Genomic DNA, 12879 nt, shown 5'->3' on the forward strand with positions numbered 1-12879 from the left:
GACTCTAACTGGTGCCTTTTCAAAGCGAGGGAGAATGTTCTCCAGATTACAATGCTAGTATATATGGTTGTGATTTTTTTTTTATGCTAATGATTTCCATCTTTGGAACAAACAAAATTACTACTAATTATGGTTTCTAGTCATTCAAATGTGGAGAAAGCAGGCTCAAGAAAGAAGTTATTTCTACTGCAAGCATACACTGCTCTGCATTTATGTGGTTTGAAGATTAAACTTTCTACCCCCCACCTACCTACTATTATATTCTGTGGAACTTCCCACCTCAGGCTTCACAGCAGTATTCTCTACTATAAAGATGTGAAAAAACTGAGCATCTGAAGCTTTCACTGAGATTTAAGTATTTTCATTAAAATCACTGACTCTCCGCATCATAGACTTATTTTAGCACAGTTTGATCTATGTTAAACCTTGAAAGAAAACTCAGCTTTGTACGTTTGATGACATGAACCATCCTCACTCAGCTTTGACGCTGGTGCCCATCTGTATGTTTAAACAAGTACACAAAGAATAAATCTCAGTAACTCTCCATATCACTAATGATACCACAATTCATGCCCAGCGGGTGGCCTCCTGCACCATCCCCTAGGACCACAGTGCCTCTTTCATCAGACACCCTAAAGAAATGCCACCTCTCAGCCCGCAGAACCAAAACAAATGTATCTCAGAAACAATGCCCCAGCAATCCTTCCCTCTGGGTCCTCTCTTGGCTTTATCTGGTTTACACAAATCTGTATTTTATGGGATAGGAAGTACTGCTTTTTAGTACCATCAACAGAAATATCATTTCGAAAGTCCGGGAACACTTGTCACAGTGTTTGTAGCATCACAGGCTTGCATGAACTCTGACCAGCAGGAGAAAGGTCTGTAAATCTTTCCTGTTTTTCTTTTATTTTAACTTAAGCTTATGGCGTTTGGACCCAGACTGGAAACTGGATCTCCCCAGCTCCTCACCATCCAAGCAGGATGGTGAGACTCATGGCAAGATGCCCTTGGGGCTCCCGGCGCGGTGCCCAGGGTGCCTGGGGAGCCCCCAGAACCGGCTCCACCGTGCCCGTGCCGCCCCGACGCCGCCAGCCGAGCTCCGCCGCTCACGGCCGCGCTCCCGCACCCGGGTGCGCAGCCCTGCCGTTAACAGGAAGGTCCCACGGCCGCTGTCTGACACGCCACCACCAGACGGGACCGAGCCACTCGCTGCAGTGACACCGGCCGCTGACCAGGGCGGCCACGCCGAGCCCGGCTCCCATCGCCGCGCGGGGCTGGCGGCGGGGAAGGGGAGGGGGGGGGCAGGGGTCCGGCGGCACCCTGGAGCCCCCCTGCCCTGCCAGGGGCTGCCGGAGGGTGCGGGCAGCGCTCGGCCCGACCCCCGCAACCGCTCGCTCCGGCAGAGGCGGCCCCTCCGCCCCGTCGGGGCGCGGCAGCGGCTCCTGCGGCGGCTCCTCACCAACCTTCAATCGGCTTCAGGTAGTCGTAGTCGAAGAGGATGGAGAAGTCAAACTCCTCCTGCGGGCTGCCCTCCCGGGCCGGGCCGGGGCCGGGCCCGGGGCCCCCCTCCTGCGGGTCGGGCTCCGGAGCCGGGGCGGCGGCGCTCATCGCGGCAGCGGCGGGGCGGGCGGCGAGGGCAGGGGGGCGCGGGGGGCTCGCCGGCCGCCGAGAGGAGACGGAGTGCGCCTGCCGCCGCGAAACCCGTCGGGATCCTTCCGAATGCAAGTGGAGAGGAGTTAGAGGGGAGAAGGAAGGGGGAAAAAAAAAAAAAAAAAAAAAGGGGAGAAGGGGGCAAACAAGCCAGAGGCTGGGGCGGGCGCAGCTCCCCCGACGGCGGGTGCGGCGGGGAGCCCCGGCGGCGGCACAGGCGGGGGGTTGGCGCGACCGGCGGTGGCGGCTTCCTGCTGCCGAGCAGCCACCTGCCGCCGGGGCCGCCCCCGCGGGGAGGAGCCCGGCCCGGCCGCACCGCACCGGGACCGCGGGACCGCGGCCCCGCGGGAGGGGGGGGGGGCGGGGAGGCCGGCCGGGGCGGGCTGGGACAGCGGAGCGGAGGGTCTGGGAGGTGGGCAAGCCGGGTAGTGGGCTTGCACAGGGGTGGGAGCCTGCGGCGGCCCCGTTCAGCCCCCGTTCGGTGTGCTGCCTCTGCCCTGTTACCCCAGACTGAGCACGGCTGGTGGGCTTGCACGCAGCCACCTCCTCCCCAGCTGTCAGGCCCCTTTCTGGTGAGGTTTCCAGGGTCTCCAGCACCTCCAGGCAGCCCAGGTGTTGCCATTGCCTCCTCCAGGCTTCACACGTCCCGTGCCACCTGCTCCTGCCTCCCATCACAGGCAAGTTTCTGGGTGCATCTCGTTCAGCAATCACAGGCTAATCTCTCCTAACTGGAGCACCTTGAGAAACATCAAGGCCATGATGCACAAGGCCTCTCTTCTCCTCCTGCTTTGCTCACAAACAGCGTTTCACAGAAGGGGCCCTTGCCGCCTTCCCTGCTGACCACACTGCCGGTGCTGCCAGCTTCCCCAGTACCTGAACCGCCCTCGCCACATTGGCTCTATTCATCAGCATCTTCCCCAGGCCCTTCACAGGGTGCTGGTCACTGCCTCCTGACAGCCTTCTGCCTCCCCGCCCCCGACAGCAGCTGCAACCAGCAATGACTTCACTCATGGGTAGCTGGAGGTCCTAAATTTGTGTGTTTAGAGCACCTGTGGTCAGAAGACTCTGTTCCCTTGCTTACCTGTTTGTGTGGTCCCTTTTATTAGTGTACAGATGGCTGTCACCAGGTCTGTAAGTTTGAAAAATGCTCTTAGTCTGCAGACAGGGAAGGGAGGCAAAGGGCAGAGGGACCAAGATCATTAAAAAAATATTTTGGTGTTTACTTCAACTTGTTTTTATTTGCTAAGCCTGTTAGCACGACAGCATTAACTACATTACAGCTCTGACCCTAAGTTACTTGCCTGAGGCCACAGAAAGTCTGTTCCATAGCACGTATAACCAGAACCTCTGTGTTCATGCTTACACCCCATCACCTTTATCATTCATGCAGCCAAGCAACGACAAATCACCCTCTCATCACACCCTTTTGCTCTATCCTTTGCCAGTCCCAGAGTGCAAGAGCCTGGACTTTTCCTATGCTTTGAAATCAGTTTCTACGCTGAGCTGCTGAAGTGGCTCCTGGCAGCGAGCCCTGTGCTGGCCAGGCATCCCGCAGCAGCTCCGGGGCAAAAAAAACACACACCGTGTTCAGGTGTGGAAGGGGAGCACGGGGAATAGCACGCGCCACTGGTGCAGTTGCGGGAAGGCAGGTGGGGAACAATCAGGCTGGAATTAGGTCGTTATGACATGAATTTGTTACTGAAGAGTGCCAAGGGACAGGGAAACCTGACTTCCAGAAAGGGCGGGTGACCCCGCAGGCGGCATGTGCCAGGGTTTTTACTGAGGTATTTACAGAAGGAGAGGGTGAGCTGGAAATACTGGGAACCCTACTGGTGTATTCACTCTATACGTTTCCCATTGAACTGCAGTTTAAATGGAGAGGGGAAAACCCATCATTCCGTATTCAGAGCCGCTAGATTCATGAGTGATTTCACTGCAATCAATGCCATACTTTAACTCAGCAGAGACTAAAAGGACTATTTTTTCTCACTGATGCAAAATATACATAGTAACGCAATAGCTTCCTTGGACCAAACGATTTGAACTTTCTCCTGCACATGCTGCCAAAACAACCAGGAATGGCACTGTGCTGGGTTTCCACGTGGTCAGCACACAGCCCTGTGTGCACGTGCACACATGCGTGTGAGCGGCGTGAAAAGGTCAGAGGCTGTGACCGTCTCCTCTCGTGCAGCACGGTGCTGCTCCCTGACCCAGCGTGGCTCCTTGCTCGGGGCAGGGACTGCTGAAGCCTATTTTGGAAAGGATCCCGCGCTCGCTCTGTGGTTGAGCTGGAGACCACAGTTCAAGCCTACCTCATCTGCTGCAGCGGTTCTTAATACTATACAAGGCTCTTGCTCTCTGTAGTTTTGTAGTGTCTGGTTCGGCCAGAAACAGGGCCCTGCTGCCGCCGGGCACGGACGGGGGAGCCAGAGCAGCCGGTGATTAGTGGTCTTGGCTACCAGCACTCAGAAATGAGGCCACCCCCGAAAGCTGCAGATGGGGTTGAGCTCTTACCCTCAGGAACGCGAGTGGGGAACAGAGGCTGCTGGCCCCTTGGGGAACACACGCTGCTCTGTCTGAGGGCTTGATTTGCTCTGAATTGTTTAAACGTGAAGAAAACATACACTAAATAAGCCTATTTATAGATCTGTTCTAAAATTATGCTTACCGTTTGCTGGAGCGCTAGCTTTTATCATTGGCCCTTCTATTTAAAATTCATTAGAAAAACCAAATATACTTGCTGATCTTGGCATAGCACTAAAGAGAACTGTCATCCTTGCAGCTAACACCACATGGAGCACGATTGGATAGTATCATTTGTATTAGCCACAGAAAGAAAAGACATGAACAATAACATTGGCCTTTTAAAGTAAGATATGGGTGATTGGCAGGAGAGCGTGGGGAAACGACCCCAACTTCTGCTAAATCTTTATCCGACCCTTTATCCTTTATTTCCTAGCTCGCCTGCAATCCATTAAGCATGTGAAGTTTCAAACTTATCCTCAGCTACTCCTAGAATTAGTAATACTCCTCAAATGGAAAATGTACCTTTTGCTTTCCAAGATGACCATGTCATCTGAAAGAGTTTCACTGCTAACACATGCAATCATAAATCCTGACACTGGCAAGGAATTAGGGTGACAAGACAGCAATGAGAAAAGTGTTAGAGAAACATAGGAATTAGCTCAGCTTATAGGCTTCAGCTCTTTTGCCCAGCAGACAGCTTGACAGATGTCAAGGAGCAATAGCCACCGGGCATGCAATCGACTGGATTCCCCCTGCTCCCTTCCGCAGCTCACAGGGCACATGAGGACATTGGTCCCATATGACCACTATGGCACATTGTACAGGAGTAACTGTTTCCACACGCTTTGAGTGCACAGGGGTGTGAGTTACAATACTATATGCTGCGAGCTGTGTTGCAACCTACTGGTGTGTTATTTCAAGCTGAACTGGGGCAAATCCACAAAATACAGATCTGGCCTAAATAGTAGAGATGCATGAAACTATTACCGGGTGCAAGCAGCTGCAGAATTCAGCTCAAGTGACAGATGTAGTTTTTGGAGCCCTCCAAGGGCTGAGCATAGTTCAGCTTCGACCCAAAACATGCTCTCGAGCCAACAATGAGAATAAAAGATTACAAATGGTTGAAGTTTTAGATGTTATAACTACACAACTGACAAATACTGCCCACAGTCTGTCATTAATAATTAACAATGAAGAAAAGGCAGGGCAACTACTAGACTGAAATAGATTGTGGACTCTTCAGCTCAATACACACACTCAGAAAAAGCATCCAGCCACTCCAAATGAAAGGAAAAACCCAAACAATGTGACAAACACTTCCCAATGCTTGTTTTCCAATAGGGCTGGAGCAAAAGGCTGGAATACAGTGTCCAAAGACTGGAAATACTAGTTTCCCTAAATCTCAATCTTTTTCATATCAGAAACACTTCCTTTCTACAAGAATCCTCCATTTGTTTCTCCTATTACCACTATCAGAAGGCTGACATGCCCACAACCCCCAGCCACTGGTCACCACTCAGGCTCACAGCACCCACATTAGAGATCTGGGAGGCAGCATTAGCTCCTATCTTTTTTTCTGTAAAGCTGTTTTCATGAGCCAAAAAGGTGTTTCAAGAACTTAAGCAAAGCCTGTCCTTGGCAGCACTAACAAAAATTGCAGCCACGTCTACTTGCAGCAGGCTCTACACAGAGCAGAACTGGAAATACACTGTGCTGCCATTTCAGGGAACTGGAGAATGGAAGGAGTCCTTTTCCACATAGTTGGATCAGTGCTTGCCTTTGGCAGGGCTTTGCTTTAATAAACTTTAAAAGTATGTGAGTGCTGGACTACCTAGGTACTAGGGGACAACGCATCCAAAAACAAAGCTAAGAAAGAGTAGTTTCTAGTGTAATACAAACTATGATCTAAAAAGTATTTAACACATTTCTCAGTGTTTAAATTTACTGCAAATATAATTTATCATTTACTGGTTTCAGTTTCTACTTACACAGTTCCCATTGCATTCCCTGTGCCAATAACTTCACTAATGCAAGTGATCAGATGATGCTCTGAGCTGAAGAAAGTTTTAGACGATCTTCTCAGAAATATGGTGGTTCTGTAATACTCTAATACCCTCATATTAAACTTTTTAAAAGAAGAAGAGTTAGAGAAAAGTGGATTAAAAATGCTGCACATCTATTTAGCAGCTAAAACCCAAAGAAAGTATGAGTCAATGCTGTCTTAAAAATCTAAGTGTTCTAATGGTGTATGTGGCAGGCATTAGAAATTTAACAGGCAACTAAAACTTGCACATGGACTTAATCCAAGCTCTTTAAAATGAGCTCAGACTGAGAGTGACTAGTTGCTTGGTCTGGAGTGTGGGGAGTGCTGTTAGAGAAAAAAAAGGAGAGAGGGGAGAAATATTCTGGTACATCCTTTGAGAGGCACACAGGCACACACGCTGCTATTCAATTTTGGGGTCAGGTTGAGTCAGAGATATTACCCCCCAATTTCAGGCTTAAAGTGGTTTGGCAAGAAAGGACAATGGAAAAATTGCTCCTATCTCTGTGTTCCCATTAAGTTCTGAAGTCTGCAGTGCAAACCAAAGGAATGCACATATCATAGTTCTAAAAAATAGATTAAGCCAGTAGTGGAAAAGAAGCTCTAGGATGTTATTATCCTTGGCTATTTTAAAAAAAAATGAATGATGAAACATTTCAGTTAGAATATCTATTGGAATGTTATAAAAGAGTGCTCCAATTATGTCAGTGTCCCATCTGTGAATGCGATTCCTCCCCTGTACGAAAGACTCTGAAATCATTTGCTGACTGTTAGCTGGTATAACTGTGTCCCACGGGGCAGGCTTACGGATAGAAAGGGGCTACCTCGAGTGGCAAAGCATTACCAGATGTGGAACAACATGATGACACAGGGACATACGGTCACCTGATGAAAATCCCTGCTGTGGCTGGTGTCTTCCTGACACTTGCAGAAGCACAGCTTAGGAGCAAAGCTGCCAAAGCATCTTTTTGCTAGCAGGGTGTTAGGCTATGCAAAGTCTTCGTTCCCCATTCCGAGCCTGCTCTAATCATAAAAGGGGGCTAGGTCCTAAAATTATTAACACATCATCGTTTACACACCCTATATTAATGAGACTCTTGCATTTTGTTGTGGGTGCAGAAATCCTCCCAAAGCCAGAGACTGATCTCGAAAGTGCCATGTGCTATTAAACCCTAGCAGCTTCATGCAGCTCGCTCTTTGTGGAAAGGCTGGGAGCAGACTTGTGACACAAAGGCGAGTGAGTGCCAGGGTCTGCTCTCATCACCCCTTGTGCCACCGACAGGAGCGAGCATTTTGCATAAGGCAAAAATGCATGCAGAGGCCCAGGGGCATATTCTTTCTGAACCATACCATCTCTGGGCTCTGTCGTGCAACTGACTGCACCGCTCATCTGGCTGCTGTGGAATCAATTATTTTATCTGGGGGGGAAAAAAAGTGATCAGTGCCTTTCATTTTGGTCTGTGACTGCAGGGCTCTGGGGAACATCTACTCTGGGGAAAGCAGAGCTGCGCAGTTGTGGATGGAGTTGTGGCAGCTGCCACTGGAGTGCTGCCTTCTGCTTTGATCCGCTGCAATCCTGCAGCAGGTGAGAGCGGTACCTCGGCAGCCCTAAGAGCAAGAAGCCTCCTGTCCTTCCTTCTGCTCTCTCTGCAGCCACGTAACTTCTCCGGGATGTTGAGAGAGTGACTAAGAGCAGCTGAAGCGCTCAGGAGAGAGGGAGTTTTGTCTGGAGGAACCGAGGCCACGCGAGGCAGGGCAATGGCCTGATCCTGAGGCGGTACAGAGCCGTCCCATTGGCCTGCTCGAGGATGGGAGCTCTCGGCTGATCCCCTTTGGGTGTACGTGCTAATGAGTGTGTTTTGGCAGGTGCCTGGGGAGCTCGCTGCGGCAGGAGAAAACAAACAGCGGCTACTGAGGGCCCTTCACACGAAGCCCTGCGCTGCTGGCCGCATCCCCCCGCACCCCCTCGGCCGGCCCCGGGAGCGCCCGGGGCGGCTCTGACTCAGCGGCGAGCGGCGGTGCCAGCGCCGGCGGGGCGGGGAGCGGGCGGGCAGGCTCGGCGGCGGCTCCCAGGGCGGGGCGGGGGGAATCTAACATGGAGCGAGTGGATGGAGAAGCGCTTCCCATCTGCACCTCCTGCGCCTTTCTCCACGCTGCTCCCCGGCCCAGTAGCCCTGTGAAAATTGCAACTCACCTGCGCTTCCCGCCCCGCCTGCGGGGTGCAGCGCCGAGCACCCCGGGGGAGCGGCCCGGCCGCCCGGGCAGGGGGCTGTGGGGCCCGGCGGGGCAGCGGGGCGCGCTGGTCCGCGAGTGCTTTACAAGAGCCGGGCGGCGGGCGGCGAGGGGGTTCCCGGCGCGGAGCATCCTCCGCCTGGCTCCGCCGCCCCCGGGAGCTGCAGGCACGGCTGCGCCCGGAGCCCCCCTCCCTGCTCGCTAACATCGCCCGGCGAGGGGCCACTTCGCCTGGCTCCGTGCCGGCACCGCACGGCCGCTGCCGTGCCCGCAGCCCCCTCCCCATGCAAGGCCGCTCCCGGCGCCGCGCCCTCCGCCGGAGCCCACCGCCTCGCTCGCCGCGGCGGGGCAGGACGCAGGATGCCGCTGCCCCTCCGGGACGGCTGCCCCCTGCTCGGGGGGCCGCGGCGGGGAGACACCCGCTACGGAGGGGATGACGGCGGGGGTGGGAGTGGGAGCGGCCCCGCGGGCGGCGTGGAGCGGCCGCGCACCGAGCACTGACGGCGGGGCAGACTCCGCCTCTCGCCGCGCTTAACTCTGCCTCCACCGGCACCGGGGAGCGGGGGGGGCGGGGGAGGGTGCGCGGCGGCCGCCCCAAGCCCCCCGGCACGGCTGGCCCCCGCCCGCCCCGCGGGGGTGCCGACCCCGACGGGAGTCCCAGGCATCCCCGAGAGCCGCGGGGCCGCCGTCACCAGCCCAGCGCTGCCGCGGACTCCGCCGCGCCCGGGGAAGCCGCCTGCGACGCCCCCGGCCCCCGCGCCGGGCAGGCGGGGAAGGGTTAAGCGGCCGGGAGGTTAGTCAGCCGGGCTCCCGGGGTGAGCGCTTGGAAGAGGAGAGTCCCCCTGGCTGAAGTTGAAAGGAGGTTTCTGCAGACAGTTGTATCGCCATCGCGGAGCGCTTCAAACCAAACCTAAAGCCAGTCCAGTCCCTTCCCCGAGTCACCTTCTCGCCACGAAACCCTTCCCGCCTGCCCAACCCCCTGCGAGCGAGCTGGCCCGGCGGGGTAGACCACCTGGCCCGAGGAGGGACCTGCGGGGACCCCCGGGGGCGCACACACACACACACACACACACACACACACACACAGCGCGGGAATACGACCCTACCTTGATCCATAGACCTCATGATGTGGTAATGTACCAGCCTGCAGGCAGTTTCTCGCTGCATCAGGAATTTAAAAAAAAAAAAAAAATCAATAGCAGAAAAAATGGGAAAGAAAAAAAAAAAAAAAAGAAGAAAAAAGTCTTCTTTAAACCATGTTCGACCAGTGCCGCCCAGACAGAGGGAACCCCTCTTGCTCGCCTCCTCCGTAAGTGTTTGGAGGTGCAAAGAGGGATCCGAACTGGGCTGAGCTTGTTCCTGAAGTGAAGTCAGTTCTCTGCTCTGAGATGAGGGTTACTAGAGAGGGAAAGGCCACTTCCTTCCCTGCTCCGAGTGTTTATAGTCTTTGAATGCTATAAAATAACGGGATTCCCTCACTGTTTCCTCCTGTTTATCCCAGTGCCATGGAAACCACTGGATCGACTCCATCTCCCAAACTGAGGGCTTTCCTGCAAACTTCTCACTTAGGAATCCATGACGTCTCCCAGCTCCCGGCCAAGGCAGCTCTGCGGCTTTCTCAGTCTGCAGCACAAGCGCCTAATTGTTGAGCAGAAAGTTAGAGAGCGAGAAAGAAAGAAATATGGATGATGTTAAAAATCCCAGTGTGTGCTTTTTAAACAAAACTTGCAGGAACTGCAAAGCCTTTCAAAGCAACGGGGCTTCTGTGCAAAATTTTTCCTTCTTCCCAGCAGAGACAAGCTCGGACTGGTGCTGCTTTTACCTTTGAATAAATCTTCAGAAAACCGAAGCCCCCAGCTTATATTTATGTCTTTTAAATTCGCCAGCACCCTATTAATACCCATCTTGTTACTGGCACAGGTTTTGGCTTCTAATTACCACTGGGTAAATTCTTCATACAGAAGACGAAAAGAAAAAGAAAAAAAACGGTTAATTTGTTTAGTGGCATTTCACAGACCTCTCTCTGTTTCTATTTTTGGATTCATTTAGAAGAGAGGAGCAACCCCATGGATTTCCATTGATACACGTGGAGCTTAGCAAGAATGAAATAGCCAAGGAAGCCTCGAAACCAAGACAACCCGTGTGTGTTTACACGTACTATGTATAAACAGGAAAATAAAGCAAAAGAAAACAGGAAAATAAAGTCCAAGATGTCATGAACTGTGAGCTGCATTACAACGTATAGTTTTCACTAGTGTGTTAATGAGCATCTGGCACTTGGTACAGTGCTGGGCTCGGTGCGTCCACGCAAGTGGATTTATATAGGTTGGGGAGGGGGCCAGTGGGTGCACGTGTGTAAAGGCTGCTCCGGGGGCCGTGGCAGCCCCGGGTGTTGGTGCACAGACCCGGGTGCGGGGTCAGCCGGAGCGCGGGGCAGCAGCGCGGTGAGTCACCGCGGCGGGACCTGGCACCGCGCCGCCTTTCCATCCCTCGCTCCCCGAGCCCCGGCACCGGCTCGGAGGAGGCATCGCAATCACACTTTCTGCTGCTCCGGTTTGTTGTCCCGCAGGCTAGCAACTGCGGGCCGGCCAGGGAAACTCAGCGCACCTCACTTTCCTAGCCTTTGTCATTGTTGGACACGCCGAGGCGGAAATACCTTCCCCGGCTCCGCCGGCTCGTTATGCAACCAGCTGCCACCGACCCCCGGGGCAGCGCCGGCCCGCGACCCCGCAGCTCCCCCCGGAGCAGCCGCCGCCGGGACCCCCGCGGTCCTCCCGGCCGCACACGGCTGCGGGCACCGCGGAGCCGCGCCCGGCCCTTGGGCTCGCCCCCTGCGCGGCCCCCGCAGCCCCCCGGCGGCCGCCCCCCCGCGGGGTCCCGCCGCTCGCCCCCGCGGCCGCCCCGGCCCCACGGCGGCGTTGTCGCGCCTGGGCTGGGCTGCGCGGTCGCAGCCGCTGCCGGCATCAGGTGGGGCGATGTCGGACCCGCCTGATCGCCAGTTCGAACCGTTAAAGGGAAAGCGAGGTCGCTGCTCTGCTTCAGAGCGAAGCAACTGCTAATTAATTATTACCCGGGAGAAATCAGTGATTTGGCCCGGTTTCCACCGCCCAAACTCCCCGCTGTGGCACTGACCGGTCACCCAGCATCACCCGTTGTATTGCACTGGGAAATGCAGAGAACAGGAACTGGGGAAGGGGCTCTAGCCAGGGAGCACTGAAGCAGAGATGAGAGGGGGCGAGCAGAGGAGCAGCCGGGTGGGGGACACACACACACAACCTGGGGGGGCCCAGGGCACCGGGCCCTGCCAAAGGGTATCCCAGAGCGAGCGGAGAATGGGCGACCCCGACGGAAAGCTTCGCCTCCTCCCACGCTGAGCTATAATCGGGGGAGCAGTCCCAGCTCAGCGGTTATGGCACACAGGTTGGCTTCCCTAGTCTGGACCGTTTAAAAATACAATGTCTTTCTTTTAATAGCTCAGTTTGATCGGCTCCTGCTAGTTCACATGACAGGGTTTTCCTAAAATATCTTCTTCCACCAAGTTTTTTCCAACTTAAAAATGCTGAATCCTGCTACCCAAATTAAACTCAGTGCAGAGTGAAAAAAAAAAAAAAATAAAGAAAGAAGTGAAAGAGGGCTGGCGGCTGCCTCCGGACTGCTAGCATTCCCCAAACCAGCATATGACACAACTGTAAGATTTCCAAGGCTTTTGGAGAGTTCAGCGAGAGAATCGTGTCCTCCACTGGCTGCAGCTTCCCCGCTGAGTTAAACTTTCCTGATGGAACCTTTCTCCATCTGGCTCCGGCTCCCAGCGCGTTGTGAGCGGCCGCGGAGGAGCAGGGGGATGTAGTTCAAGTCTTATATAACTGTGCAAGCTGGATGCGGGGGCAGAGACTTTCCCTAGAAACGAGAGATTTTTATATATATATAGTTATTTTTAGCTTCCTTTTTCAAAGGAAGGCCAAATACCTCCGACTTTCCTTTGCTTTCTTATTTTGGTATCACTAAGGGATTTTATTTTTGGAGGTAAGGAGCTATTAATAACTAATATTTTTAGCTATTTATTCCCTCTTTAGGAGAATACTTCCTCTTCCTTTCCGGGGCACATTCTGGACCACATCCCTACCCCCCAAAACAGATCCACCTTTTCCACTGTACCCATGGCACCCTGTGGGATTTGCCAAAAGGATGCCCAGGGTTTGGGGACAGGGGAGGGGGCACATGTCCCAGCCTTGGTGCTGCCCCCCACCCTCTCCACCACTCCCCAACCCCCTGGCTCAGGCAGTGGGCTTGGAAACCGACCTTGTCGCTGTGAGCAGCCCAGTGCAGCCCCAGTGCTGGGCTCCCAGCCCAGGAGGTCGAGCAGGCAGCGCTCAGCTACATATGGCTGGGGAGCACCAGCAGCTGGCCCGGGGGGCTCTGGGCAGCTGGAT

The 12879-nt window shown here is 54.3% G+C and overlaps 1 protein-coding gene across 7 annotated transcripts in view; it reads right to left on the bottom strand.

The window, feature by feature from the left end:
* NFATC2 (nuclear factor of activated T cells 2) overlaps nucleotides 1-12844 on the bottom strand; it is a 104585-nt gene extending 91741 nt beyond the window's left edge. For 3 of the 7 annotated variants that reach the window (XM_080404231.1, XM_080404230.1, XM_080404232.1), the window contains exon 1: nucleotides 1464-7635. In XM_080404231.1, the coding sequence (XP_080260357.1) occupies nucleotides 1464-2322 (859 nt within the window). In that variant the 5' untranslated portion in view covers nucleotides 2323-7635. Of the gene's footprint in view, nucleotides 1-1463; nucleotides 7637-9555 lie in introns of those variants that run through there. The other 4 variants (XM_080404235.1, XM_080404234.1, XM_080404233.1 and 1 more) reach the window with 3 other exon arrangements.
* Between the last annotated feature and the right edge of the window lie 35 nt (nucleotides 12845-12879).

The sequence above is a fragment of the Falco punctatus genome (genome assembly GCF_963210335.1).
Source record: "Falco punctatus genome assembly, chromosome: 10".
In the NCBI taxonomy this organism is placed as follows: Eukaryota; Metazoa; Chordata; class Aves; order Falconiformes; family Falconidae; genus Falco; species Falco punctatus.